The sequence below is a fragment of the Pongo pygmaeus genome, chromosome 19 (assembly GCF_028885625.2).
Source record: "Pongo pygmaeus isolate AG05252 chromosome 19, NHGRI_mPonPyg2-v2.0_pri, whole genome shotgun sequence".
Taxonomy (NCBI): domain Eukaryota; kingdom Metazoa; phylum Chordata; class Mammalia; order Primates; family Hominidae; genus Pongo; species Pongo pygmaeus.
The window spans coordinates 10,665,404-10,693,338 of record NC_072392.2 but is presented as its reverse complement, the minus strand read 5'-3'; the positions used below and the strand labels follow the sequence as shown (position 1 = coordinate 10,693,338).

Below are 27,935 nucleotides of genomic sequence, written 5' to 3'. Positions count from 1 at the left end.
TAAAAGATATGTGCATATAATACATATTTTTAGAAGCAGATACCCACCCCCAAATTATTAGTCTGATTTGTACTACAAATCATTCCTCTCCCCTGAGAAGTGACCCAATCTCTTGTAGTATATACACAAATCATGTATTGGTTTGGGCTCATTCTGCTTCACACTGAAGCCTCTTTAAAAATGTGAAAGTATTGACTGATCAAATCTGGGATTTTCTTAGTTGCACTGTTTCTTCCAGCAACCTGAAAAAAGTGATGTATCTGTGGATTTTTAAAAAATATTCATTTCATTTTGGGGGGATCCACTTATAAATCAGGGCATAGTCAGGGATCTCATACCTGCCTTTTAAGATGAAATGTATTTTCATACAAGGCTTTAAATTCTCTGAAAAAAGTAATTTATGAATCATGGTCAGATTTGAAAATATTCCATCGATGCCATAGATCTTGAGGGAGAGTCACTCGATTAAGTGACTCTACCTCCATGATATCAAGTAGTCATGGAGAAAATGTGCTGATATGCATCTCACTTATAGCCACTTCCAAAACCTGAAATGTATGCCCTTTTATAGGGAGCTGTCTGGTCTGGTGATTATTACAGCATGGATTATCCTGTGCCGCAGTTCCTCAAAGTAAGTATTCAACTCATTAGTTAAAATCACATCTTCACTTTGGGAGGCCGAGGCAGGCAGATCACGAGGTCAGGAGATCGAGACCATCCTGGCCAATATGGTCAAACCCTGTCTCTACTAAAATACAGAAAATTAGCCCAGCGTGGTGGCACGCGCCTGTAGTCCCAGCTACTTGGGAGGCTGAGGCAGGGGAATCGCTTGAACCCAGAAGACAGAGGTTGCTTTGAGCCAAGATTGCACCACTGCACTCCAGCCTGGGTGACAGAGCGACACTCTGTCTCAAAAAAAAAAAAAAAAAAGAAATCACATCTTCAAGGCTGACAAAATCAGGTAGTAAGTGAAAATACTGCCATACAAGTAAAAACAGGAATCTTTTGAAAGAAATCTTCCCTTTTCTTAAGGGAAGTTAATAATAGTTGATTTAAAGTGTCATGGTCACTCTTGTCCACCAAAACCATAGTTTTCTACAAGGCCCAGTATAGTCATGGGCAGTTGTCAGCCTAAAGGGTGTTCTTCAGGGTGAAGGAAAATGATCTCAGGAGGAAACTTAGAGATTCAGAAAAGAATGAAGAGCAAAGACAATGTAAATGCCTGTGTACATATCAATGAATATTAACTAATTAAACATATACAGGATAGAAATACATGACAACAGTGGCATAAAAGCTGGAAAAGAGTAAATGGAGTTTAAGCGTTCTAAGGTCCTTTAATTGTGTGAGAAGAGATAAAAGTATCCATTCATATTATACTTTGATAAGTCAAGGATTCATGTTGTAATCGTTAGGGTAACCACTGATAGCATTAAAATGAGTACAGAAGGCAAGAGAAGGGGAAGGGGAAACAGAAACAATGGGACAAATAGGAAGCATGTGTTAAGATATAGATTTAAACCCAAAGATATCAGAAATTACATTAAATGTAAAGATAAAGATTTCAGTTAAGAGTCAAAGAATTTCAAGGTATATAAAAAGATTAAAGACCCAACTCTAGGCCGGGCGAGGTGGCTCACACCTGTAATCTCAGCACTTTGGGAGGCCAAGGCAGGCAGATCACCTGAGGTCAGGAGTTCGAGACCAGCCTGGCCAACATGGCAAAACCCCGTCTCTACTAAAAATACAAAAAAATTAGCCAGGCGTGGGGGCGGTCGCCTGTAATCCCAGCTACTCGGGAGGCTGAGGCAAGAGAATCACTTGAACCCGGGAGTTGGAGGTTGCAGTGAGCTGAGGTAGCGCTATTGCACTCCAGCCTGCGCAACAGAGTGGGACTCCATCTCAAAAAAAAAAACAAAGAAAAACCCAGCTCTACACTGCTTACAAAAGACAACCCTTAACTGTACTGATATAGAAAGATTTAAAGTCGAAAGATGAAAAAAAACTACAAACACCAGCCAAATGAAATACAGTATTGCAATTTAACAACAAAGTAGAATTTAAGGCAATTATTGGAGAAAAACAACTTTTTGTGACTATTTTTAATTTTTTTTGTTTTAACTTTTTATTTTGAATTTTCAAACATGTATAAAAGCAGAGAGACTAATACAGTGAATCAGATGTACTCACCACCCAGCTTCAACAATTATTGGTGTGTCCAATCTTGTTTTATCTAAACCTTATCCACACCACACTGCCAAACTATTTTTTTTCTTTTTTTTGTTTTTTGAGACAGAGTCTCGCTCTGTTGCTCAGGCTGGAGTGCAGTGGCGCGATCTCAGCTTACTGCAACCTCTGCCTCCCGGGTTCAAGCAATTCTCCTGCATCAGCCTCCCAAGTAGCTGGGATTACAGGCGGGTGCCACCACGTCTGTCTTAATTTTTGTGTTTTTAGTAGAGACGGGGTTTTACCATGTTGGCCATGCTGGTCTCAAACTCCTGACCTCAAGTGATCCGCCTGCCTCAGCCTCCCAAAGTGCTGGGATTACAGGCATGAGCCACCGCACCCGGCCAGTTTAAACATATTTAATGTGTTTCAGTCCATGACAGTTATTGTCATTATTGATGCTCAGACTGTCCAGTGGCACTTATTCAGTCCAGTGACTGAATTCTTTCTGACATGACCCTAGTAAACCTTTGATAGCTTCCTTGCTTTCTGGTATGACAAGATGTTCCAGGCGCATATTATACCCAGGATCACGTTTTAGGCCACAGACCTGGAATCAACAGTGTTTGCAATGTTTGTGAATTTGTATATATGTCATCAATGTATATGCATACATAAATATATACATGTACACATATACATTTAAAGTTAAAATGTCTTATGAGTTTATACTAACTACTCAAATTTAGAGGTACCAGTTCTTATTAACCTTATTGGACATTTTATATCTGTATCTCCTTTTAATCATGGCAAAATTTCTAGTCTCAGTGACCTCAACATAATCACCCATTTGATTTATTCTACAATACAAATGCAATCTCCAAATAATAATATGACTACTGAAAACAGGTTCTTTTGTTTGTTTTTGTTATTAGGATATAACCTACTAAGGGACGTACACTCAAATTACTGGGCATAGTTGTTCTGTATGCTAATCCCACCAAGTAAATACACAGTTAGATTCATTTATTTCTAGGGCTAATTGTATTGAAAATATATTGATATTATTTTATAATTATGTAAAATATCTACATGGCTCAAAAGTCAAATCTATAAAATAAGATATATTAAAAGAAATCCGGCTTCTCCAGCCCCCTGACCCTATAGCTTCCCTTTCCCTATGGGGGAAAATTTTTTCAGTTTTACAGTTTATCCTTCCACGATTTTTCAGTGGAGCAAATGTGTGGCTTAGTTGTATTCCTGCTTATCTAAGGTAACTGGCAGTGTATTGTACACAGTTGTATTCCACTTGCTTTTCCAGTTACTACATCCTGGAGATCATTCTATAGTATAGAAAAACTTTCCTTAACTCTGCTGATGGCTCCATAGCTTAATCAACCAGTTCTCTACTATTTAGATAGTATCCAGGCCTTTGCTATTAAAAATAGTGCTGCAATTAATAGCGATATGCATATATCTAACATATTTTTACCAGTGTGTCTTTCAGATGAATTCCTGGAAGTGAGACTGCTGGGTCAAAGTGTAATTGCATAGTTCATATTTCTATATACTCCCAAATTCCCCTCCAGATGGCTCTTCCATTTTGCATCCCCACCAGCCATGGCTAACAGTGACTGTTTCCCCATAGCCTTGCCAACAGAGTATGTTATCAAAATCTTGAATTTTTACTAATCGGATAGTTGAGAAAGGGGTAGTTTTAGCTTGCATTTCTCTTATTAAGAGCAAAAGTGAGCACATTTTCATATGGTTCAGAGCCATTTATATTTCTTTTTCTATAAAAATCTTGGTCTATCTCTGAGCAATGTAGGTTTAACCTGATTCTAAGGTTGCTGGTCTTCTCTATTTTTAGAAGCTCTATCTGTGATGTAAGCTGAAAGTATTTCTTTGCAGTTTGTTATTTTCCTTTAACTTTGCTTATGCAAAGTATACTTTGCCATGAAAAAGTCTTTTGTTGTTGTTTTTTCATGTAATTGTATTTATCAGTCCTTTTCCTTATTGCCTCTGGATTTGGAGTTATAGTTAGGAAAACTTTCTCTCTCTCAGGTTGTAAAGTAACTTACCCAAGTTTTCTTCTAATACCTGTATGGTTCCATTTGTACATTTAAATATTTGATCTGTTTAGAATTTATCCTGGTGTAGGCTGGTCGCGGTGGCTCACACCTATTATAGCACTCCCAGCACTTTGGGAGGCTGAGGCGGGCGGATCACAAGGCCAGGAGTTCGAGACCAGCTTGGCCAAATGGTGAAACCCCGTCTCTACTGAAAATACAAAAATTAGCTGGGCATGGTGGCGTATGCCTGTTGTCCCAGCTACTTAGAATGCTGAGGCAGGAGAATCGCTTGAACCTGGGAGGCGGAGGTTGCAGTGAGCCGAGATTGCGCCACTGCACTCCATCCTGGGAGACAGAGAGAGACTCCGTCTCAAATAAATAAATGAATAAATAAATAAATAGATAGATAGAATTTATCCTGGTGTAATGGTATGAAGAACATGTCTAATTTTATATTTTTCTATGTGGCTATCTGGTTATCTCAACACCACTTGTTAGAAAGTAGATTCAAGATGCCAACAGAAGACACTTTTTAATGACAAAAGATTCAATTCATCAAGAAGATATAACAATGCTAAATTTGTATGGACCTAATAACATAGCTTCCAAATAGAACAAAAACTGACAGAGCTAAGAAGAAAAATGGAAAAAGCCACAATCATCTTGGGAGACTAACACACTTCTCTCAGTTACTAACAAACAAACACAAAAAAGAAAAATAATGATATAAAAGATTTTAACCCCACAATGAACCGAGAATGGCAGGATACACATTCTTTTGAAGTGCACATTGAGTATTTTACAAAAAGACTATAGGTTTGGCCATGAAATAAGTACCAACAAATTTCAAAGGATTGAATCCTACAGAGTATGTTATTCAACCACGGTACAATTAAGCTAGAAATCATTAACAGAAAGATAATTGGGCAATTCCTGTATATTTGGAAGTTAGGAAATACACTTTCAAATAACACTTGGGTCAAAGAAGAAATCACCATGGAAATTAGAAAATATTTTGAACTGAATAAGGTGAATACTACATATCAAAATATGTGAGATGCAGCTAAAAATCATGCTTAGAGGGAAACATATAGCCATAAGTACTTTTTTTTAAGCTTCCAGGAAGTTAGGAATTTTTCATTTCAAGAAGTTAGGAAAAGAACAGCAAGTTAAGCCCCAAAGAAACAAGAAGAAAATAAACTTAAAAGCAGAAGTCAGTGAAATAAAAAATCAACATAAAAATAGAGAATTAACAAGGTCAAATATTGATTCTCTAAAATGATTTATAACATTGATAAGCCCTGACAAGACAAAAAGGAAAAAAGAGCACGAGGAAGTACAAACAACAAATTATCAGGAATAAAAAAGAGAATACTACTATATATCTAATAAGTATTGTAAAAATCATTAAGTGGGTATGATGAAGAACTTTACACCAATAAATTTGAAAATATAAATTAGACAAATTTCTTGAAAAAATAGTTTACCAACATTTACACAAGAAGAAATACTCAGAACAGTGCCGTAACTATTAAAGAAATTGAGTTCATAGGGCCAGGCGCAGTGGCTCACGCCTGTAATCCTAGCACTTTGGGAGGCTGAGATGGGAGGATCACCTGAGGTCAGGAGTTCAAGACCACCCTGGCTAACATGGTGAAACCCCATCTCTACTAAAAATACAAAAAATTAGCTGGGCGTGGTGGCGGGTGCCTGTAATCCCAGCTACTCGGGAGGCTGAGGCAGAAGAATCACTTGAACCCCAGAGGCAGAGGTTGCAATGAGCCAACATCACACCACTGCACTGCAGCCTGGGTGACAAGAATGAAACTCCGTCTCAAAGAAAAAAAAAAAATCAAGTTCAGAATTTAAATTTTTCCTAAAGGAAAACTCTAGACCTAGATGGTATAGCTGGAGACGTCTACATAATATTTAAGGAAAAAAATAATACCAGCTTTCAATAAATACTTCCAGAGAACAGAAAAAGAAGAAACACTTTCCAACTAATTTTATGAGGACAGGTAACCAAAACTTGACAAGAACATGACAAAAAAATGAAATTACATGGCAGTCTCACTCATGACCACAGATGGAAAACTCCTAAACAACACGTTAGCAAATCAAATCCTGCAATATATAACCCAACCACCAAGTTGGGTTTATTCTAGGAATGCAAAGTTAGTTTCACATTAAAAAAAAACCAGTGTTTTCCACCACATTAATGGAATGAAATAAGAAAATAAACTATCTTCTAGAGCCATACAGAAACAGCATTTCATAAAATTCAGCATCCATTTATGTTAAAAGCTCTTAGAAAATGGGCATAGGAGGGAACTTAACCTGATAGAAGATATCTACACTGAAGCCTGAGACTTAATGGTGAACAGTTGAAAACTTTCCCTCTGAAATCAGGAATGAGATGAATTTGGCCATATTGCCACTTGTACTCAATGCCATGCTAGCTGTTGTCCCAGCCGGTAAAATAAGGCAAGAGAAAAAAATAAAATGCCCAGGGATTGGACAAGAAGAAATAAAATTTTCATGATTTGTGGGTGATATGAATACATGTATAGAAAATAAAAAAGAATCTAAAAAATTACTAGAATAAGTGAGTTTTGTATGATCACTGGATCAGGATACAAGAATTAACTGCTTTTCTATCAGCAAGTAACAGAAAGTGATAAAACAAAAAGTTAACATTTATAAAAACATTAAAAAATCAACTCTGTAGGAATAGATCTAGCAGAGGTATGCAAAATCTCTACACATAAAACTATAACACATTATGGGAGAAATTGAAGAAGACCTAAATAATTGGAGGGCTAAACATGTAATGACAAAAGGATGAATAAATAAAATGATAGAACAGTAGAATTTAGAAACGGATCTATACATATGTAGAGTTTTGACTTATGACAAAGATGGTACTTCAGGGTAGCAAAGAAGGCAGTCTTTTCAATAAATAGGCTTGGATAAATTCAATGTCCATTTGGAAAAAAGTGAAACAACCCCTACTTTACAACTTTCATAAAAATCAATTCCAAGGGGATCATAGATCTATTATAAAAAAGCAAAACAGAGTGTTGGGTGCAGACCGCGGTGATGTGGCTTTCTTTTAGAAGTTCAGTCTCAGTTGTCTTTTGCAAGCCATGGAGAGTGACTTTTATCTATGCTACTACGTGGGGCACAAGGGCAAGTTCAGCCATGAGTTTCTGGAGTTTGAGTTCTGACCAGACGGGAAATTAAGATAAGCCAACACAGCAATTACAAGAATGATGTCATGATCAGAAAAGAGGCTTATGTACATAAAAGCATGATGGAGGAACTGAAGAGTGTAATTTATGACAGTGAAATTACCAAACAGGATGATGCGTTATGGCTTCCTCCCAACCGAGTGGGCCGGCAGGAGCTTGAAATCATTATTGGAGATGAACACATTTCTTTTACAACATCAAAAATTGGTTCCCTCATTGATGTCAATCAATCCAAGGATCCAGAAGGCTTACAAGTATTTTATTATCCTGTCCAGGACCCTGAAGTGTTTGATCTTCAGTCTTATTGGATTACACTTCAAGATTAAACCAATCTAAACTGAATATTGGTGTGGACATTGGGGGGGGTGGGAGTAGTTTTTAATTACCATTATTAAGAACATTTTGTGTCTATCAGGGCAGTATTTTTTTATAAACTATAAATGATTGTCTTTAATAAATGTGTGATAAAATCCAAAAAAAAAAAAAAAAAAAGCAAAACAATAAAACTGCTAGAGAATATAATACCTTCAAAACTTTGGTGAGGGAAATTCTTAAACAGAACACAAAAAACATTAGGAGAAGATCAACTTTAACATTGTCAAATTAATCAATGACTTCTCTTCCTGAAAAGACATCAAGTGGGACAAGGTATTTGTAACACATAAAAACAAGGATTTATGTTTAGCATATATATAATGAATTTCTACAAATCAGTGAGTTATATTTCAATAAAACAACTGAGATGAGAACATACTAAAATGTAATTATGTGTTTTTATCAATTCAGTCTTTATACTTGTTTCCAAAGCAATCCATAATTTTTATTTGATTTTTATTTATAATAATTTTTGTGTCTTTATAGGAATCCAGTTGGTGGAAGAATTCAATTGGCTATTGCCATTATAATCACACTTTTCCCATTTATCTCGTGGGTCTACATATATATTAACAAGGAAATGCGGTCCTCCTGGCCAACTCATTGCAAGACAGTAATTTAAATAAATTCAAGAACTTCGTTTTTAAAATGAATATTTTCAATCAATTTTTTATAAACATTAGAGGAACAAGCCAGGAGTTTATTTCAGGTAATTTGGGCTAATAAGAGTTTTTTAAAACTCCAAATAACTTTTTAAGGGTGCATATAATTCGATATAAGATTGGATGGGACAAGTAAGAGATGGTCTGATATTTTCTGGAAGACTTTCTGCAGGGTCTTGTGTCATAATGTAGTGGAAAAGGCTAGAGAATAGAAGTTTAAAAATACGAGTTCTAACTCAACTTTGTAACTATGTAATTTGGGCAAATATATAAACCTCCTGGTGGATATTTATCTATAAAATAGGATTAATGCCAGATCTACTTAGTTAGACAGTAGCCAGGATCAATCTAGATAATGTAAGAACACTCTGAAGATATAAAGTGTTCAGAAAGATTACAGAGGGCTGCCCATGATTAAAATAGAGGGGAGCAGGGATTGGGTAATATACTGAAAATAGACGTTCAAGAGAGGGCTATACCCCGATCTTTCTTTTTTTTTTTTTAGACAGTCTCACTCTGTCGCCCAGGCTGGACTGCAGTGGCGTGATCATGGCTCACTGCAGTCCTGACCTCCTGGGGCTCAGGTGATCCTCCTACCTCAGCCTCCCAAGAAGCTAGGACTACAAGTGTGCACACCATGCCCGGCTAATTTTTAAAAAAATTTTTGTAGAGACAGGGTTTCGCCATGTTCTCCAGGCTGGTCTTGAATTCCTGAGTTCAAGTGATCTGTCTTTATAGGCCTCCCAAAGTGCTGGGATTACAGATGTGAGCCACCATGCCCAGCCCAGCCCTAAACTAATCTTATCCGGAACTAGCATAGTGCAGTGAACTCTAGATGAATCAAATGAGCAGGCATGTCTTGGAAAGAAAGGGAAGCTGGGTAGAATAAAGGAATTAGGGACCAAACAAAAAGGAAATAGGGAATATAACTACATTCTAAATGAGAAATAAGGTCAAAATCTATACACATTCTTTATAAATGTATGTCCAAAGTAACCCTAGGGAGGAGAGCTTTTTTTTTTTTCATTTCCATTTTCATTTAAAAATGGATACTTGATTATTAGAAAACTTATAATTGTGTTTGGAACAACTTGGGTATTTGAATCTAATTTTCCAATTGCAAATTTTATGATACCTAAATACAGATAAAGTATTTCCAATGAAAATTTAGTGTCCAAATGAGTGGGGCTATAAATGTAAAATACACTGGATTTTAAAGACATGGTAGAAAAAGAATGGAAAATATTTTTTGTATTGATTACATGTTGAAACAATATTTTGGCTATACTGGTTTAAATATACTATTAAAGTTGATTTTATCTGTTTCTGTTTCCTTTTATTTACGTGGCTTACATTGCATTTCTGTTGGACAGTCCTGTATTTCAGTATCTAGATGGCAACTTTTTACATATGCAAGCATCAAACTCTGGTCAGATACTGTTTTGTCTGATCTAGGAAAGAGAGATCTGGGAAATACTTCACTCAAAAAGAACGAGTAGTACCTTCCACAGGTTAGGAGAGTGTAAATGAGTCTGGTAGTTTGTCTGTTTTTATTGTCTTTATTACTATAGTAAGTATTCTATAAATATTTGTTAAAGGAGGTATGTGTATTTTGTTTTTGTTATTGGCACAGTGGCCACTGAATGGGAGAAATTCTCTAAAACTAAGACTTGAATTGAGTAAAAAGGGAGAAAACAAATCTAGTTGATATTAAAACAGTCAAAGTGAAACTTAAGGGTCAGTAAAATACAGGTAAAGGATTTGAGTTTTCCAGTGTACATTTTGCTTACATATTTGTGGCTTTTATACCTCTTTTAGTATTAATTAACTACTGAAGTCACATGCAAAGAAACAGACTCATTTGCAAATTCCCTATGGGCTCTACCCATTGACCAAGTCATGTTTACTTCTGTGCTGAAAGGCAGTAATGTTCAAGATGTGCTTTCATCACGTATGCCTCTCCCATATCAGACTACGAAATTGTGTGAATATTCAGAGTCTCTTTTGCATCTCGAGTTAAGCATATAAAAGGCACTTTTGGTGGAATAATCTTTTGAAGAGTATTAATGAAATTGAATTTAAGTATTATTATTAAATTTAATATTTCTACTATTAAAATCTGTTTTTTTTTTTGACATGGAGTCTTGCTCTGTCCCCCAGGCTGGAGTGCAATGGCGCGATCTCAGTTCACTACAATCTCCACCTCCCGGGTTCAAGCGATTCTCCTGCCTTAGCCTCCCGAGTAGCTGGGTCTACAGGCACCTGCCACCACGCCCAGGTAATTTTTGTATTTTTAGTAGAGACGGGGTTTCACCATGTTGGCCAGGCTGGTCTGGAACTCCTGACCTAAGGTGGTCCACCGACCTTGGCCTCCCAAAGTGCTGGGATTATAGGCGTGAGCCACCATGCCCAGCCTCTATTATTAAAATCTTTCACACCTTCACATTTTTCTTCCATTGTTCTCTATTTCACACAAATCTAATCATGTATTCCCCATCCCAGAAAGCTCTAAGGGCTCCACACTATCTGGCAAGTTAAATTCTAACTCTTGGCTCATCATTCAAGGTTCTCCATAATACGGCCCCAGCCTGTCCTTTTCTGCTGTATTTCTTGCCATATCCCCCTGCTCCCAGCCCGGCACCCTTCTGGTGAATCGTCACAGCATGACTTGTCATGTCTGACTTTGGCATATCCTTCGATGCCTCTGCTTTTGCTATTCTACTTGATATACTCTTCCCCACTTATTCAAGCCATTTTTCTTCATTTTGCATTCATCCCCAATCCCTTTGAACAAAATTAAATTCATCTTCCATGTTCTCTCTGTCCTTTGTGTGACAGCAAATTTCACACACTTGAATCATGGATGTCTGTCTAATTCACGGTAAGGTCTATGAGTGCAAGAGTACATTATAGTCACCTCTGTGGTCAGCTGAACAGTGGCCCTCAGAGAGATACATGTCCTAATCCCTGGATATATGTTACCTTCTATCACAAAATAAATTTTACAGATGTGATTAAGCCACCCTGAGATGGGGGTTACCTGGATTATCTGGTTGGGCCCTAAATGTTACTACAAGTGTCCTTGCAAGACGAAGGCTGAAGTAGATCTGACTACGGACAGCAGAGAATATGATACGACAGTGAAGAAAGATTTGAAGATGCCGCACTGCTGGCTTTGAAGACAGAGGAAGGGGCCGTGAGCTGCAGAATGCAACAAGTACAGCTCTGGAGGCTGGAAGAGGATTCCTCCTAGACCCTCCTCAGGGAGCACAGCCATGCCAACACCTTGGTTTCAGCCAAGTGGAAATGATTTCAGACTTCTGACCTCCAGAACCGCAAGAGAACAAGTGTCTGCTGGTTTAAGCCACCAAGTTTGGGGGAATTTGTTACAGCAGCCATAGAAAGCTAACACTCCTTTATATCCCTATAGTGCCCATGTATTCAACAGGCATGCTTATTTCTTATAGTTGTTTAGGCCCTGAATCAAACTTTCTCTACACCTGAATAGTCCCCATTTGCCATCTAATGTTTCTGCACATAAGCCTTAGCATATATGAAAACTGTGTTAAACATGTCCCATTAGTGTATAAAGGGAGTCAGTGTAAATGTATTTACCTGCTGTAGCTTCACACAGCAATGGCTGGTGGCCCAAACAGACCAGGCCGGGTGGCACATGGCTGCACTGCCACTTGGTCCTACGAATCCCAAGAGGACTACATGACTTTTCTGGAGGCCCTTCTTACAGGGATGGGAGCACCACACGCTTACCCGTGAAATAACTTGGTAATTTTGTTTACAAAATGGGAATACAAGCCTATAAAAATCCAAGTATAGGTGTTCTGAGCAAAAACTGTCCAAAGCTCATTTACACAGCAGGGTGAACAGAAAAAGCTTACCTGAGCTTATATGCTGAACTTGAAGTTACATAGTTAACACATGTGAATACATTCTCCTCATAAAAAGTTAAAAAAAATCAAGTAAGGCCAAATAAAATCCCTCATGAGGACTATATGCCCCTTATGAGGACTATACACCCCTGCCTCAGTTTCCTCCCTGGTTTATTTTGTTTCTAACTTACAATGGATACATGATCCAAAATAACATTTCTGAGTATTTTATCAACCATCACACACTGAAACTATAAATACATTTTGTTATGCAAGCTGAATACTGAACAATGAGACAGAGGATTTTTATTTTTTTGTTTAGGAGGGACAAACACAAAGCTCATTTTCTATCAAGTTAAAATAAATTAAACTAACAATGGAAGGCTCTTTCTTTCTTGTAATTCATAATTCTGTCTGGAACTCTGCCTCTCCCTTTCAACATCATTTTGTCAGGATAGACATGAACTGTGCCAAAGGCTTGGCTGTCTGGAGCTGTTTCAATAACTCCTTCTAGGTTGACGTGGTATACACCAAAAGGATCCTCAGAGTAGCCACCATCATGGGTGTGACCAGCAAAGAAACACACCACACACTCATGAGACCAAATGACTGCCAGGGCATCTCTGTAGTTCCAGGCCAGGCACACATTGTCAGAGGCGTCCGGGTAAATGGGAAGATGGCCTGTTAGTTAAAGAAAAGAAGAGTTATGAGCCAATTAAGAAATATCTCTTCTATAAAAATAAATGGCTAAAAGCTAGTACTCACAAAAAGAAAAAAAAATTGCTATCTCATTATGCAAATGAACTGAGACCAGAGAGAATTCACACACATGAGAAAACTAGGCCATCTACAGCCACATCTCTGGAGCATAGAAGGGTAAGACAGTTCACATGAGGCACGACAGGCTGCTGTAGAGGCAAAACCCTGAATCTCTGAGGCCTACGTCATCTCCAGTTGCCCAAACACCGAGGAAGATCGAGGGTGTCCTATGCAGGGCAGTCTGCAAAGGCAGCCTGAAATTGGGCAGATGCTGTGCTGGAATCCAATCCAATTGATTTCCTTAAATATGAATGTTATATACACAGAATGATGTAACACTAAATAAAAGAACAGGCCGGGTGTGGTGGCTCATGCCTGTAATCCCAACACTTTGGGAGGCCAAGGCAGCCGGATCACCTGAGGTCAGGAGTTCAAGACCAGCCTGGACAACATGGTGAAACCCTGTCTCTACTAAAAATACAAAAATTAGCCAGGTGTGGTGATGTGTGCCTGTAGTTCCAGCTACTCGGGAGGCTGAGGCAGAAGAACTGCTTGAACCCGGGAGGTGGAGGTTGCAGTGAGCCAAGATCACACCACCACACTTCAGCCTGGGTGACAAAGCGAGACTCCGTCTCAAAAACTAAAAATGTAAATATAAATAAATAAATAAACAGTTTAGGCATGGGCCATGGATTATGTGTCATTGACATAAACAATGCCTCCGAACTGATTTATGGGACTTTAAACACCCATGAGATCAAGGTAGCCATACCCACTTTTCAGATGAAAAACTGAGTTAAAACAGGGAAGATTTATACTGGCATCCACAGGAGATATGTGGAAGTAGAGTTAGGAGAAGTTCGAATTTCTGACAGCAACACATCTATCATCAAGCCACGGTTATCACTCTGAAGTACAGCTCACATTGCATCTTCCCATTAAATCACTTTTTTTCTGTTACTGTTCATTTTTATTCTAAAATTTAAACATGCTTCTATTTAATATCTGTTTGTAATACAGTTTTTTTTTTTTTTTTTAAAGTGCATACACATGCTGATTACCACCTAAGGGCTAAGCGTCCAAAGGCGTGTGCTGCCTTCCAGCACCTCAAAGCCATATTGACTCATCTATCAAGTCCCTGCAGCATTTGACGCCATTAGTTGTTCCCTTCTCCCTGAAACACTTGGATTCCAGGACACCACTGTTTCTCCCAGTGGTGTCTTTCTAGTTTTTCCCCAGCTTCATTGGCCACTAATTTCCAGTCTTCTATGCTGGTTTCCCCTCATTTCCCCAACGTCTTACCAGGAGTGCCTGAATGCTTGGTCCTTGGACTTCTCTATTTATACCTACTGCATTGGTGATCTCTTAGTGATTTACATGCCTTAAATGCCATCTATACTCTTTCAACTTCCACGTTTATTATCTAGCCCAAATCTCTATTCTGAATTTCAGACTTCTAATGTCCAAACTGCCCACTCAACATCTCCACTGATGTCTAGTAGGCATCTGAAACTTCTATTTCCAAACCTGAACCCCTGCCCTCTCCGCTCGCACCCCTCATCCTGCAGTGTCCCCTATCTCAGCTAATGGCAATTCTGTCCTTCCAACTGCATGGCCAAAATTCAAAAAGTATAGGATGACCTCGGAGTAGCCATAATGAAAGTTAAAAAGCAAAAGAAAATGTTTATTACACTTTAACTTTTAAACTTTACTAAAGAAAACTTCAATCATTCCGTTTTTAAAATGTTTGCTTTTCCAGTTTCTAGGCTTACATCAAATGGTAGAAGAAATGTCAGAGACTGCTAAATTAGATAGGTGTACCGCCATGAGTAAAAAGAAAAGGGAAGAACACAGGATCACATGGGAAAGGGGATGGAGACACAAAGCGTGGATTCTAGTCTCAGTGCTGTCAGCAGCTCCATGATTCTGCTATGCAATTCAGTCCCTTTGGGCTTCAGTTTCCTTATCTTTAAAATTCAAAGGTTTGGCTATATGATCTCTAGCTTCCTTTCAGCTCCAGAACAGGCTGGCAGTGGAAAACTTAAAAGCAGACACAAGTCAAGAAGTATCCTAGTTTCTGAGACCACTTATTATAGAGCCCAAAGGTGTCACATCATTCCAACAACCCAAGGGCACTCATCTCTACCAACACTTGAATGACACTTGGTATTTCAGTGGTAGCAGAACACTTCTGCTCCTTCAACGTGTTTTTACCACATCAGTGGAAGATTAATAAGTAAAAACTACCTTTACAGATAGAAATATAGTTTTATATAATCAACTATCTGAATGGCCTATCATTTTCAAAGGGGTTTTTTTTTTTTTTTTGGAGACGGAGTTTTACTCTTGTTGCCCAGGCTGGAGTGCAGTGGGGTGATCTCGGCTCACTGCAACCTCCGCCTTCTGGCTTCAGGTGATTCTCCTGCCTCAGCCTCCCGAGTAGCTGGGATTACAGGCGCCTGCCACCATGCCCGGCTAATTTTTGTATTTTTAGTAGAGACGGGGTTTCACCATGTTGGCCAGGCTGGTCTCGAACTCCTGACCTCATGATCCGCCCACCTCAGCCTCCCAAAGTGCTGGGATTACAGGCGTGAGCCACCGTGCTTGGCCAGGGGTTTCATATTCATAATTTCATTAGATACACTATTGAGAACACTGCAGTTTGTAGGTTTGCTATTTGCCCAGGACTACACAGTTCAAATAAACCAGAGCCAGAATGGCATCCTGTCCTCCCAGCTCTCAGTCTAGCCTTCTCACCTGTTATCCCACATCAGTTCTAACTCTAAACCAAGGGCTCTAATCTCAACCTCCAAACCAAGTCTCCCAGCCATGCTGCAAATCCAAATTCAGTTCCGTGTATGTTTTCACGTGCCCGTGCGCACACGCACGCGCATGTTTTAAGCACCCCTGGATTCCTACAATCTCTGATGGCAGTGTACCCATCAAAAATGATTCTAAATGAAAAGAATACAAATCTAACTTCCTTGTGACTGTGTGGGAGGCACAGCGAGAGAATGCGCAGTGCTCACTGCCAGCCGAGCCTGTAGCACGCATGCCCTGTGCTACCAGTTTTGCTGCATCTAAGCAGCAGTGGCCTCTGTTTGGTGGCCACTTTGCTGATAGGAAGGTCTCTAAGGCTGAGATTTGGTATGGTCCCTGAACTGAATTTCTCATTTAGAAATTAATTCATTAGAGTTTAAGAAATTCAGGGCTTCCTACCTTGAGGAAAGGATCCAAGCCCTGGTACTGACCTCCACTAACAAATTGTTTAGTGTGGCGTTAAGCTCCTTTATAAGCTGATTGCAACCTGGATTCCACTCTTCAGAATTCAGCTTGGTGTTTTTTGTTTGTGCTTGGTTTTATTTATGTATTTATTTATTTATTTTTGAAATAGGGTCTTGCTTTGTCACCCAGGCTGGAGTGCAGTGGCACAACATTGGCTCACTGCAACCTCCACCTCCCGGTTCACGCAATTCTCCTGCCTCAGCCTCCCAAGTGGCTGGAACTACAGATGCGCACACCATGCCCTGCTAATTTCTTTTTTGTATTTTTAGTAAAGGGTTTCACCATGTTGGCCAGGCTGAATTCAGCTTGTTCTTAATTTTGAGTCAAGTTTCTTGGTAATTTTTATGTCTTAGTTATCATGGTGAAGTCCTCTCACCTTTGGGTTCTTGCTTCTCTTATGGAGAGAAGGTTTAAAAAAAAAAAAAAAAAAAACTTAGAAAAAGCCAAACTTCTGGAGTTTTTATTTTTGTATTAATGTCAATATTCTGCTTGTGATATTATACTAAAGTTTTACAAAATGTTAACGTTGGGGGAAACGGCAAAGCATGCAAGTGATTGCTCTGAATTATTTCTTACAAATGCATGTGAATGTACAGTGATTTCAATAATAATATTAATGTTTAAAAAAGAAATTACTTCATAAACTGATCTCATTTGAGGAAATTTGACTTTGAACCTAAAAGGCCAACTCACAGGCTCCAATATATGGCAAGATGTTTCTGTTATTTACATTTTCCTGGTTCGTCCTTAAATGTTAATCTTATATTCAGGTGGTTTCTCAACAGAAATTTTTAAACTAAGTGTCCATTTTATAGAAAGAGGATATCAAAACACAAATATTGTTAGTATGCTTTAACGCCTAACTTTTCCCAATCTCTAAAATGTTAGTGTCATCAGATAATTTAAATACTTACTCACAATCACCACCTTTTCTTGGTTTGTGTCAGAGAATGTAAGTACTTCATTCAACCAGTTTAGCTGTTCTTGGCTGAATCCTCCATTAAACTGGACAAACTGGGGCTCAGAAAGTCCTGAAATGAATTCAGTGTGTTAGCCCCATCAAAAGTCATTATTCCCCTCATTTGGACATTCAAATTTAGTAAATGTAGGGACACTTGTTTTTTCTTTAGGAATATCTGATTAGCAACAATCAAAATAGGAAATCACAAGCATTTAGAGAAATAGATAAATAAATCACACTGCATCTCACTCTTGACAGTCCCCTGCTTAATTCGCTGGCTTTCCATTATATTAAAAATGCAAACTTCTTAAGTCCACTGAGCCGCTACATATTCTTGGCCCCGTTTACCCTCCAAAATCACCTTGTACCCCACTGGCCCTTTCCTGTGCTCTTCAACAGTGCTCAAGTCTTACTCCATTTAGTGCCTTTGCATGTTTTTCCCTCAGTCTGCTAACTCCCTATGCCCATTCTTTCCAAGGGAGACTCCTCCTCGTCATTTAGGTCTCAGATTAAATATCTTTCTCCTTGGAGAGGCTTTCCCTAATCACCTAATCTAAAATAGCAACCCTAATCCTTTTCCATAACACTCTATAACATCATACTCTATTTTCTTGGCAGCACTTATGACAGTGGAAATAATCTTGTTTCTGTTTCATTTATCATCTGTCTTGCCCACTTACTGTGTTTGTTCCCTCCATTCCATCCATCAAAAAAGTAATATTGTTAGTATTGTTTACAGCTCGGAATATCTACCCCTAGAAAAAGTGCCTGGCCTAAAATAGGCATTTAAAATATCTGTTAAATCAATCAATCTTGAATCAACTGTAACCAATCCATGTGAGAGCAAGCTTGTCAGAAATCCTGACCCTGAACAAGTGACAATATACTTTTACCTTAATTGTCCATCTTCCTGCTGAATAAAAGGTAGCTGAAGAATTTAAAGACAATCTATTAGATTCTCAGCTCAAAGGAATAATTCACCTTGAGGACTATTCAGTTCCGTATTTGGATTGTGCTCCCTCAATATCTTCATACACTGCTCGTATTTTGGAGAAGACTGATCCACGCCCAAGACACTCAAGTCATATCCATCAAGTAAAATGAACCGGAATTTAGGGAATGGTACAAAATGATAAGCATAATAATCCTCTGAAGGCATGGTCTCAGGATGATGTACAATCTGATCTTCTAGAAACTTAGTGTTAAGTTTAGAGTGTGTTAAATACTCTCTACTGAAGTTATAGAATTCATGGTTTCCCCATGTATGATGAACTGGAACTTTAAGCCTCTTGAATGTGTCCATAACAAGTTCTAGGGATTTTTCGGATGCATTAAACTGTGCATTATATCCATCGATGATATCTCCAAGCTGAAGGACACAACAGGGCGTGCTGCTTTCATTATTCCAGTCTTCAATGGCACCCTGTAAGTGAAGAAGACTATGTCTGTAGTATCGCCGCCTGGTTCCTTGGAAATTAAAGCCATCTTCTAAGTCAGCATATTGAACATCTGCGATAATGCCAAAGGAGAAAAGACGCTCTGAACTGTCACTTAGGGCTTCAGGATTGGGTTTATCATCCATAACCTCCAAACAGGTTTCTAAATAAAGTAAAAAAAAAGATAACTAAATTGTAAACGTTTTAATTTCCCAATTTTTCTGAAGAAAATGATAAAGGGAATGTTAAAGTTTAATTCATTAGGCAGCTTGGTACAGGAATAAGTACATGGGCTTTAGAGCCCAACAGTCTTAGGTCTAAACTACCAACCCTCTAAAACACTTGCTTTCTCTTCTGTAAAATAGATGATAATCTCTTTCACAGAAGTAACAATTTACAAAAGGGTCCTAGCCTATCAATAAATAGATATTCTAATGCTAATAAAGCCCAATTTAAATCTGGAATAATTGCTAATTTTTAAGAAATACTCATTTTAAACACACACGCACCCGCACACACACCTCTGTCCCACAAACACCAAATAATTCTATCAAAACAGCAAGATTTTTTTTTTTTGGAAAGCTGTGTATTACATTCATTCACTGTATGTACTTTGTAAAAGGTTCCTATTATGGGTTATTTTGTGTCAGGCTGAATCTTTTCTCTTCCTTGGTGGGTAAGTCACCCAAAATAAGTTTCTTATATTTTATATCTGAAGTAATAGGTGAGGGGGAGGCAATGTAGATATGAAAGGAGAGGAATAATTTTAAACAACAACAACAAAAATCCAGCACAAAAACTAACTGACGTGACTATTACCATTTCTGGGAGCAGTGGTTCCTGGTTCTTCAATAGTTGGGATTAAAATTTGCTTTTTTGTTTATTTATTTATTTATTTTTTTGACAGGGTCTCACTATGTCACCCAGGCTGGTCGTGGACTTCTGGGCTCAAGCAATCCTTCCATGTCAGCCTCCCAAGTAGCTGGGATTACAGGTATGAGACACCACACCCAGCCCTGGATCCTAATTTGAACCAGGGTTTTTTATTTTCTTTTTAACTTGAATATTAACCTACCCCACAATCAAAACCGAAAATATGAAATATTTTCTTCTTAAAAATGATCTCTGCCCTGCCTCAGTGGCCAAAAAGAGCAAGATTTAAACTTGAAAAAACTATTATTCGATTGTTTAAACTGTAAATTATAATCTCTTAAAAGAGCCCATAACGCTAATGATTCAAACAAAAATCAAAGGCCAAGATCCTAAATTGTCAACGATTTTTGTCATAAAGACTACAGTGATAAACTGTTGCTGTGGTATCTGAATTATTTAAAACCTAAAAATTCATTTGACTTTCTAAAATTACTTTCAGATTCCTCATCTCTAGTCATTTGACAAATATATCTACAGAGTGCCTACTTAATCCTCTATGGACATGTAAAATCCCAACTCTAAGAGTACTCCTGTAAGAGATGAAAACAACAACTCCACAATTGGAATAAGGACTTCAATTTGACTTATTTGAGAATTAGGGGCCTCTTTTCATCCTAAAACTGTTGTTACTAATGATACACTCTTTAATCCACCTAATTATGAGTTTCAGCTACTTTCTTCCTTAATCTGGTTGGGTATAACTAGCCCTAAAATAGGTGATAGCACCAGAAAGAGATGGAAATCCTTAAACATGGTGTTCTCATACTTTTTTTTATTTGCCCATTTCTTCCTGCAGCCCCTACCTGAAAATCTCATTAGATATCAAGTCAGTAAGTATGTATGAGGGTGTATAAATGAGGTAATCTGATTTGAAAAGCGGGTAACTTCAATACAATTACAGGACAAAAATCCATCTAAGTCAGTTTAAAAATCTCTAGCCTTATGTTAGGTTTCAAATATTTGCGATTCCAAGTTCAGATTAATAGAAGAATCAGATCAGAAGATAACTCAGCAAGTATATAACATGAATATTATCACCAAGGTTAAGAGAAAACTATTTCTGGGGGTGATCTTATCCCCTACCAAGTGAGCTTGTTTTTATCTTTAAACTCAGAGCCTTTATGGTGATAATATGTATTGTGGATCTCCTAGAGGGGATTTAGTCCCAATGAATTGCATCTTCTCTCCAGTAGACAGCTGTTACTTTTGCCTACCCAGCATTCATTTCCTGTTCTTAAGGTGACAGCACCCCAATTTTTCTCTAGGCATTTATCCAGTTCCCCACTCTCAGTTCTTGTGGTCTAACCTCCATCCCCATTCACTGGCTGGGGAAGTGAAATAGCAGACACACAGCCCAGACCTGGCCCATAAAAGCCCAGTTTCCTCTGTCCAGTTAGGGGTAGGCATGTAACTCAAGCAAGGTCACAATAAGCATCAGCCCTGGGACAGGCGCTGGCACTTCCAGCAAAAGTAGTCGCTATGTCTCCTACGCTGATAAACTGAGGCTTCAATTTTTGGAGAAAAATGAACTGATAAGAAATCCAACACAGAAGGAAACAATTCTGAATGATGGAAAGACGGAGATTTCTGAAAACATTAGTTGAATACCTAAATTCACCTGTCCCTGCTAGAACTATCTCTGGTCTTTTAGTTACACATATCAGCACATAAATTCTCCTGGGCTTAAAGTTAAATCAAATTGATTTTCTGTCATTTGATACCAAAATCCTCTCAAATATACCTTCCACTGGAACACAGTTCAGTTTAGAAAAACTCGAGGCTATCCTAAGAACTGGCAATTTTTAAGGAAAGTTAATGTGGAGAGAAGCACCAAGGGGCACACACTTCAAAATAGCAATGTGTTCTGGGGTAAAAAGAGAGATCCAAAGTGTTGAATATACACGGCTTTTGAAAATAAGGTTAGTATCCCCTTATCCAAAATGCCTGGGACCAGAAGTGTTTTAGATTTCGGACTTTTTCAGATTTTGGAATATACTTAACAGTTGAGCATTCCTAATCTGAAAATCCAAAATCCAAAATGCTCCAATGAACATTTCCTTTGAGCTTCATGTTGGTGCTGAAGTTTCTGATTTGGGGGCATTTCGGATTTCAGAAACATATTCAGGGAAAGACAGGATCAGAAGTGAGTACGGCAGGGCAAAAAGAACCAGGTGGTCAGAGAATTGACTCTCCTAGTGAGTTTAGCCTTCCCTTTCTTGGTTGAGGGAGATGTTGGGGGAGCTCAGAAAGATTGGTCCTGGTGAACAGCGAGATCAAAAACTCAAAGCCACCTCCAGTGAGGAAACTTGGAATTAATAAGCATTCTAAGGTCAGGAAATTTTTTCAAAATAGCTCCCTCCCTCCATCAAATACAGACACAAAAAAAATCAGTGAGTAGAGGATAATTGTTGAAGCTAGGAATGTGTGCATGAGGTTTATTCTAACTACTTTTATGTATGTTTAAAAATGTATATATAGGCCAGGCGTGGTGGCTCACACCTGTAATCCCAACACTTTGGGAGGCCGAGGCAGGCGGATCATGAGGTCAGGAGATCGAGACCATCCTGGCTAACATGGTGAAACCCCGTCTCTACTAAAAATACAAAAATTAGCCGAGTGTGGTGGCAGGCACCTGTAGTCCCAGCTACTCAGGAGGCTGAGGCTGGAGAATGGCATGAACCTGGGAGGCGGAGCTTGCAGTGGACAGAGATCATGCCACTGCACTCCAGCCTGGGCAACAGAGTGAGACTCCATCTCAAAAAAAAAAAAAAAAAAAAAAAAAAAAAAGTATATTTGAAGTTTTAAAAAAAAAAAAATTCAAAAATTTAGAGAAAATCAAATCTGGAAAAATTAGAAGACCTAAGGAAATATTTTGCTTTTGAATAGAAAGGAGAATGGCAAGTTTTTAGTGAACTTTGTTTTCAAAGTCTGCCTGCACCATTTATTATATGCTACGTTAAGTTTTAAAGAGGTATTATGAAGTGCTGAAAGCTTTGAAATGAAAGACCCAGAACTGAATTATAGTCCTCGTGTCTCCTGGAGCAAAATAACCCTCAACAGGTTATTGTGAGCTTCAACTGAGTTATGATCACATTAAACTATTACTTTGTAAATCTCTGTAAACCATAAAGTACTATATGCATGTTAAGAAAATAATTTTAGAATTATGTATCTGAAAATATGTCCAATGAGCCTCAGATAACTGAAACTACAGCAACATTTTAACAGAAGAGAATAATGTAGAAAAGTTTATAAGAGTTGCTCTCAAAATTCCTATCAAGTCATGGTACAGGATAAGCAGCCAGCATTTTGAGAAAACCACCTTAGGCATAAGATATATATATATATATTTTTTTTTTTCCTGAGACAGGGTCTGGCTCTGTTGCCCAGGCTGGAGTGCATGGTGCAATTATGGCTCACTGTAGCCTTGACTTCCTGGGCTTAAGTGATCCTCCTAATTCAGCCTCCCTGGTAGCTAGGACTACAGGCATGTACCACCACACCTGACTCTTGTTGGCTTTTTTTTTTCTTTTGTAGAGATAGGATTTTGCCATGTTGCCCAGGCAAGCTGGTCTCAAGCTCCTAAGCTCAAGTGATCCACCTGCCTCAGGCCTCCCATACCCAAGGATGCTTAATTACTGAAAAGTTGCTACAAGATCATACTAATAAAACTTCTCCAATACTTAAGATTGGCAGAAGCCTGAAGTTCCTTGTGGAAAGCCTTCAAGCATCAATAATGAACTTGTAAAAGAAGTAGCTCTACCCTGAAAAAAGTATGTTTCCTTCACTCTATTGTCAAAGGTGAAGGGGGCAGCAGGGAAAGTCTAGAGATTAATAAAGAGAGACTTTGTTAAAAGAAACTATTGTAACAGAGGCTCCTAGCCTAAGGGTGCAGCAAATGTTTTCTAAGCAGAGACCATACCAAAAGGAAAGTTAAGTTGGGGCAGGAAATGTTTGTGGTTAGGAGTTAGGCACAAGGGGCAGGGGTCTGGAACAAAAATGAAGTAAACACATTATGGCGCTGGGAATTTCACAGAAAGTTAGGGCCTAGCTGTCCCAGTCAAACCAGCCTAAAGTTATGTCAAGAACAAAATCTGATCACTTGATACAACCAATATCAGATGATACTAATCCATGCCCTGCTTCTCTCCAGAAAAATATCTAAATTGGGGCCGGGTGCTGTGGCTCAAGCCTGTAATTCTAGCACTTTGGAAGGCCGAGGCGGGCAGATCACGATGTCAGGAAATCGAGACCGTCCTGGCTAACACGGTGAAACACCGTTTCTACTAAAAATATTTTTTTTAAAAAATTAGCCAGGTGTGGTGGCATGCCCCTGTAGTCCCAGCTACTCGGGAGGATGAGGCAAGAAAATCGCTTGAACCCAGGAGGTAGAGGTTGCAGTGAGCTGAGATTGCACCACTGCACACTCCAGCCTGGGCGACAGAGGGAGACTTCATCTCAAAAAAAAAAAAAAGAAAAAAGGAAAGAAAAATATCTAACTTGGAAAACAAAACATAAACCTCATTTGGTGACTTTGGTGGTTTCACAGCAGTTAATAAAAGTGATAAGGTTTATACGGGATAACACTGTAGGCGCCTTCTGGCACTAAAGTTTCATGGGTCCTTGCCATCAGGCTCAGGTGTTACTAGCAATTCATCCAAAATGCAGTTATAAAACACTTACTTTGAGCCAGGAACTATTTTATTTTTATTTTATTTATTTTTTAGAGGCAGAGTCTTGCTTTGTTGCTCAGACTGGAAGGCAGTGGCCTGATCACAGCTCACTGCAGCTTCAAACTCCTAGGCTCCAGTGATCCACTCACCTCAGCCTCCCAAAGTGATGGGATTACAGGCGTGAGCCACCACATCTGGCCCCAAGAACTGTTTTCAATGATAGTATTTTATTTAATATTACAAAATTAATATGAAGAAGTTGCTACTAAAAGAAGCACTTTTGCAAACAAAATTTAATAGATCAGCTAGAAACATTGACTTCAATCTTAATTTGGGTGTCTGATCAGGTAACCTACAATTGGGCAATTAGAGATGAACAATAATTTTTGTATGCTACTTGCCTGACTACACAAGGTACTTTTATGTCTTTTTGTCAGAGGAAAAAATTATCCCTGGGCAAACAAATACACAAAGATAAAAGTGTAAAAATCGCTGGGCGCGGTGGCTCACGCCTGTAATCCCAGCACTTTGGGAGTCCGAGGAGGGTGGATCACAAGGTCAGGAGATCGAGACCAACCTGGCTAACACGGTGAAACCCCGTCTCCACTAAAAATACAAAAATTAGCTCGGCATGGTGGCGGGCGCCTGTCGTCCCAGCTACTTGGGAGGCTGAGGCAGGAGAATGGCGTGAACCTAGGAGGCAGAGCTTGTAGTGAGCCGAGATAGCACCGCTGCACTCCAGCCTGGGCAACAGAGCGAGACTCTGTCTCAAAAAAAAAAAAAAAAAAAGAGTAAAAATCTTACCCACAGGCAACTATAAGATAGAAAAAAATAGTTTGATTAACGACTTGAAGTGCTGAACAAACATTTAAGAACTTTGGCATAAATTTCTGAAAATTCTAGTCCAACCGCGCATCAAGAAACACAGGTAACACTATGCTCCGATACTGGGTTAGAGAACAGAACAGCTGGCTAGTTTGGCCAACTCATAGAAAACAAGCAAACCAACCATGCTCTGGTCCAACAATCATCAGAGCACGAGTTTCTCCTACTCAGTGTCGGTCCCATGGGGGAAAAAAAAAGTCACACAGGAGCGGGATCTGTAGTTAAGGAAGATAATTAGAGGACGATTTTCCTTTTTTTTATTTTTCTGTATTTTGCAAAGCAACCACCGAGGTAGGGGAGGGGAGGGAGTGGTTAATATTGCGGATATTAAGATATAAATACAGGCAGATGGAATGAAGTTAAACTTTCACAAAGAACGAAAAACCTACGAATGCTCTTGGCCTCATTAACAAGGAACATAAGCAGTCCCAAATGAGGAACCCATAACAAACTTCAAATAACGAAACTGTAGGGAGCAAGGGAGTCCGTGAGAGTATTTTAAGAAACTGGGGCCCAGGAAGACTAAGTTAAGGGATGGGATATCATGCCGGCTATACTTCTTTACACACTGCTATGCTTTATTAATTAGGTTACATTATAATGTTAAATAACTAGAAGCGCTGGGCATTTAAAGTTCTTCCAGACCACCCTAACCACTCAAATTATCCTAATTAGCCTTTTTTTTTTAAGTTAAAGATTATTTCAGTCGCAATGGGTCGGTTTCTATTTCAGAGATGTAAAGGGGTCAATATTCTTGCACTTCCTCTTGGCCGGCAGGACGAGGGTGACAAAAGTCGGCCAGACAAGGTAGGGTTATGGTGGCTGCCCAGTCCCGTGGGTCTCTAGGCAGTGTGTTCTCTCTTCCGAGGTGGGGGTGTCCCCGGGGCGAGGAGCTAGCTGTGGTCACCGAAGCCCACGACCAAGGCGGGGCGCCCCCAGCGCTTGGGGCCGCCTTGCCTCGGCCCAGCCGCGCACCTGGACCCCTAAGGCAGCCCCCTTCCCGGGGCTCCGCTGTCCCGGGGCTCCGCTGTCCTGCAGCCCCGCAGCACCGCCCAGCCCGCGCCAGACCCGCCTCCAGCCGCAGTGAACTACCTACCGTGCGCCGGCCCCTGGGCTGAAAAGCTCCTGACTACCGGCTGTGTAACCGCGCCACCAACGAGCGGGATGGACAGAGCGGCTCCTTCCGACTTCCGGAGGAAGCGGAACTACCGGAAATCGCCGGGAGGGTCAAAGGAGACCCAGTCTCCGAGGCTTATGGCGATGCTGGTCCTAGGACCCGGACGAGTTATGCGACCTCTGGGTGGCCAACTTTGGCGCTTCTTGCCTCGCGGACTCGAGCTTTGGGGCCCAGCCGAGGGGACTGCGAGAGTCTTGCTGAGGCAGTTCTGCGCGCGGCAAGCGGAGGCGTGGCGTGCCTCGGGGCGCCCTGGCTACTGCCTGGGAACCCGGCCCCTCAGCACGGCGAGGCCGCCACCCCCGTGGTCGCCGAAGGGCCCCGGAGACTCCACGCGCCCCTCGAAGCCCGGGGTGAGTGCACACCTGGAACCCTCCTGGTGCTCGTCGCGGCTGTCGGCCAGCCCAGCGGCCACATCCCACTTGGTCGTAACCTCAGACACTACTCCGCCTCCCCTAAAGTTGTCCTTAGCTTTCGCGCCTTACCTGGGTCATGGAATTTCATTCTCCATTTCCCGTGCCTTGCGGATAGTCCCAGTTCTCCACAGAGAACTTACACCCTCTCCACGTGGCTGGATGCCCCGACTTGGATTTTATGTTAGCGTTTCCACCAAAAAAAAAAAAAAAATTAAGTTTCAGGTTTTCTTAAGGGTGTGAACCTGAAGTTTACAGTGATTGAGAAGTCAGAGAACTTTTATAATTTGTCACTTGAGTCCCATTCAGAGTTCCATGTATACGCTGAAATTGAAACAAAAAGTGGAACTTAGTTATGTGTGGATATGCCTTTTTCTTGGGGTTCTCTCGAGTTCTAGTTCTGACCCAGAAGTAAGGAGAGCCACTACCCTGTGGTAAGAGAAGTGGGTTTTCGGAGCTACGGGAAGGTTAATGAGTTAGGCCTAGTTGGCCAACATCATCTTCATTTGGGGAGTTGAGTACAAAGAAATAATGGGTGTAATTTGCAAGAAGCTCCACTTTTAGATTCCTCTTCTACTTTGGCTTTGTTACTTCTGGAAGCCAGACTTAGGTTAACCTCCCAAATTTCGTTTGGTCTATTTATCTCAGTATCAGCATAAGCAGATAATTGTTTTTTTGTGTGTGTTTTTGGATTTTTGGTTTTTGTTTTGTTTTGAGACGGAGTTTTGCTCTTTTCCCCATGCTGGAGTGCGGTGGCCCGATCTCGGCCTACTGCAACCTCCGCCTCCCGGGTTCAAGCGATTCTCCTGCCTCAGCCTCCCGTGTAGCTGGGTTTAGAGGGGCCCGCTACCACGCCCGGATAATTTTTGTATTTTTAGTGGAGATGGGGTTTTACCATGTTGGCCATGCTGGTCTCAGACTCCCGACCTCAGGTGATCCACGTGCCTCGGCCTCCCAAAGTGCTGAGATTACAGGCGTGACCCACCGCACCGGGCCATAATTG

The 27,935-nt window shown here is 39.9% G+C and overlaps 3 protein-coding genes across 6 annotated transcripts in view; 2 read left to right on the top strand and 1 right to left on the bottom strand.

The window, feature by feature from the left end:
* The window catches only part of TMEM220 (transmembrane protein 220), a 50,292-nt gene that overhangs the window by 6,719 nt on the left and 15,638 nt on the right, over positions 1-27,935 (top strand). Inside the window, exons 5-8 of one of the 3 annotated variants that reach the window (XM_063656189.1) lie at positions 572-631; positions 10,687-10,804; positions 26,078-26,152; positions 26,384-26,872. In XM_063656189.1, the coding sequence (XP_063512259.1) occupies positions 572-631; positions 10,687-10,804; positions 26,078-26,152; positions 26,384-26,872 (742 nt within the window). Of the gene's footprint in view, positions 1-571; positions 632-8,350; positions 9,851-10,686; positions 10,805-26,077; positions 26,153-26,383; positions 26,873-27,935 lie in introns of those variants that run through there. The other 2 variants (XM_054457178.2, XM_054457181.2) reach the window with 2 other exon arrangements.
* Positions 2,525-7,995, top strand: LOC129017094 (protein mago nashi homolog). Its single transcript, XM_054457183.2, has one exon. The coding sequence runs from the start codon at positions 7,516-7,518 to the stop codon at positions 7,813-7,815; it is 300 nt and encodes a 99-aa protein (XP_054313158.2). The 5' UTR covers positions 2,525-7,515; the 3' UTR covers positions 7,816-7,995.
* Positions 12,703-26,531, bottom strand: ADPRM (ADP-ribose/CDP-alcohol diphosphatase, manganese dependent). Of its 2 annotated transcripts, none has more exons than XM_054457173.2 (4): positions 26,442-26,531; positions 18,400-19,017; positions 17,372-17,488; positions 12,703-13,094 (listed from the first exon to the last, which is right to left on the bottom strand). In XM_054457173.2, the coding sequence occupies exons 2-4, from the start codon at positions 18,998-19,000 to the stop codon at positions 12,784-12,786; spliced, it is 1,029 nt and encodes a 342-aa protein (XP_054313148.1). In that variant the 5' UTR covers positions 19,001-19,017; positions 26,442-26,531; the 3' UTR covers positions 12,703-12,783. The 2 variants fall into 2 exon arrangements, with proteins under 2 accessions (XP_054313148.1, XP_054313149.1); XM_054457174.2 differs by having other exon boundaries at positions 17,376-17,488; positions 26,442-26,517.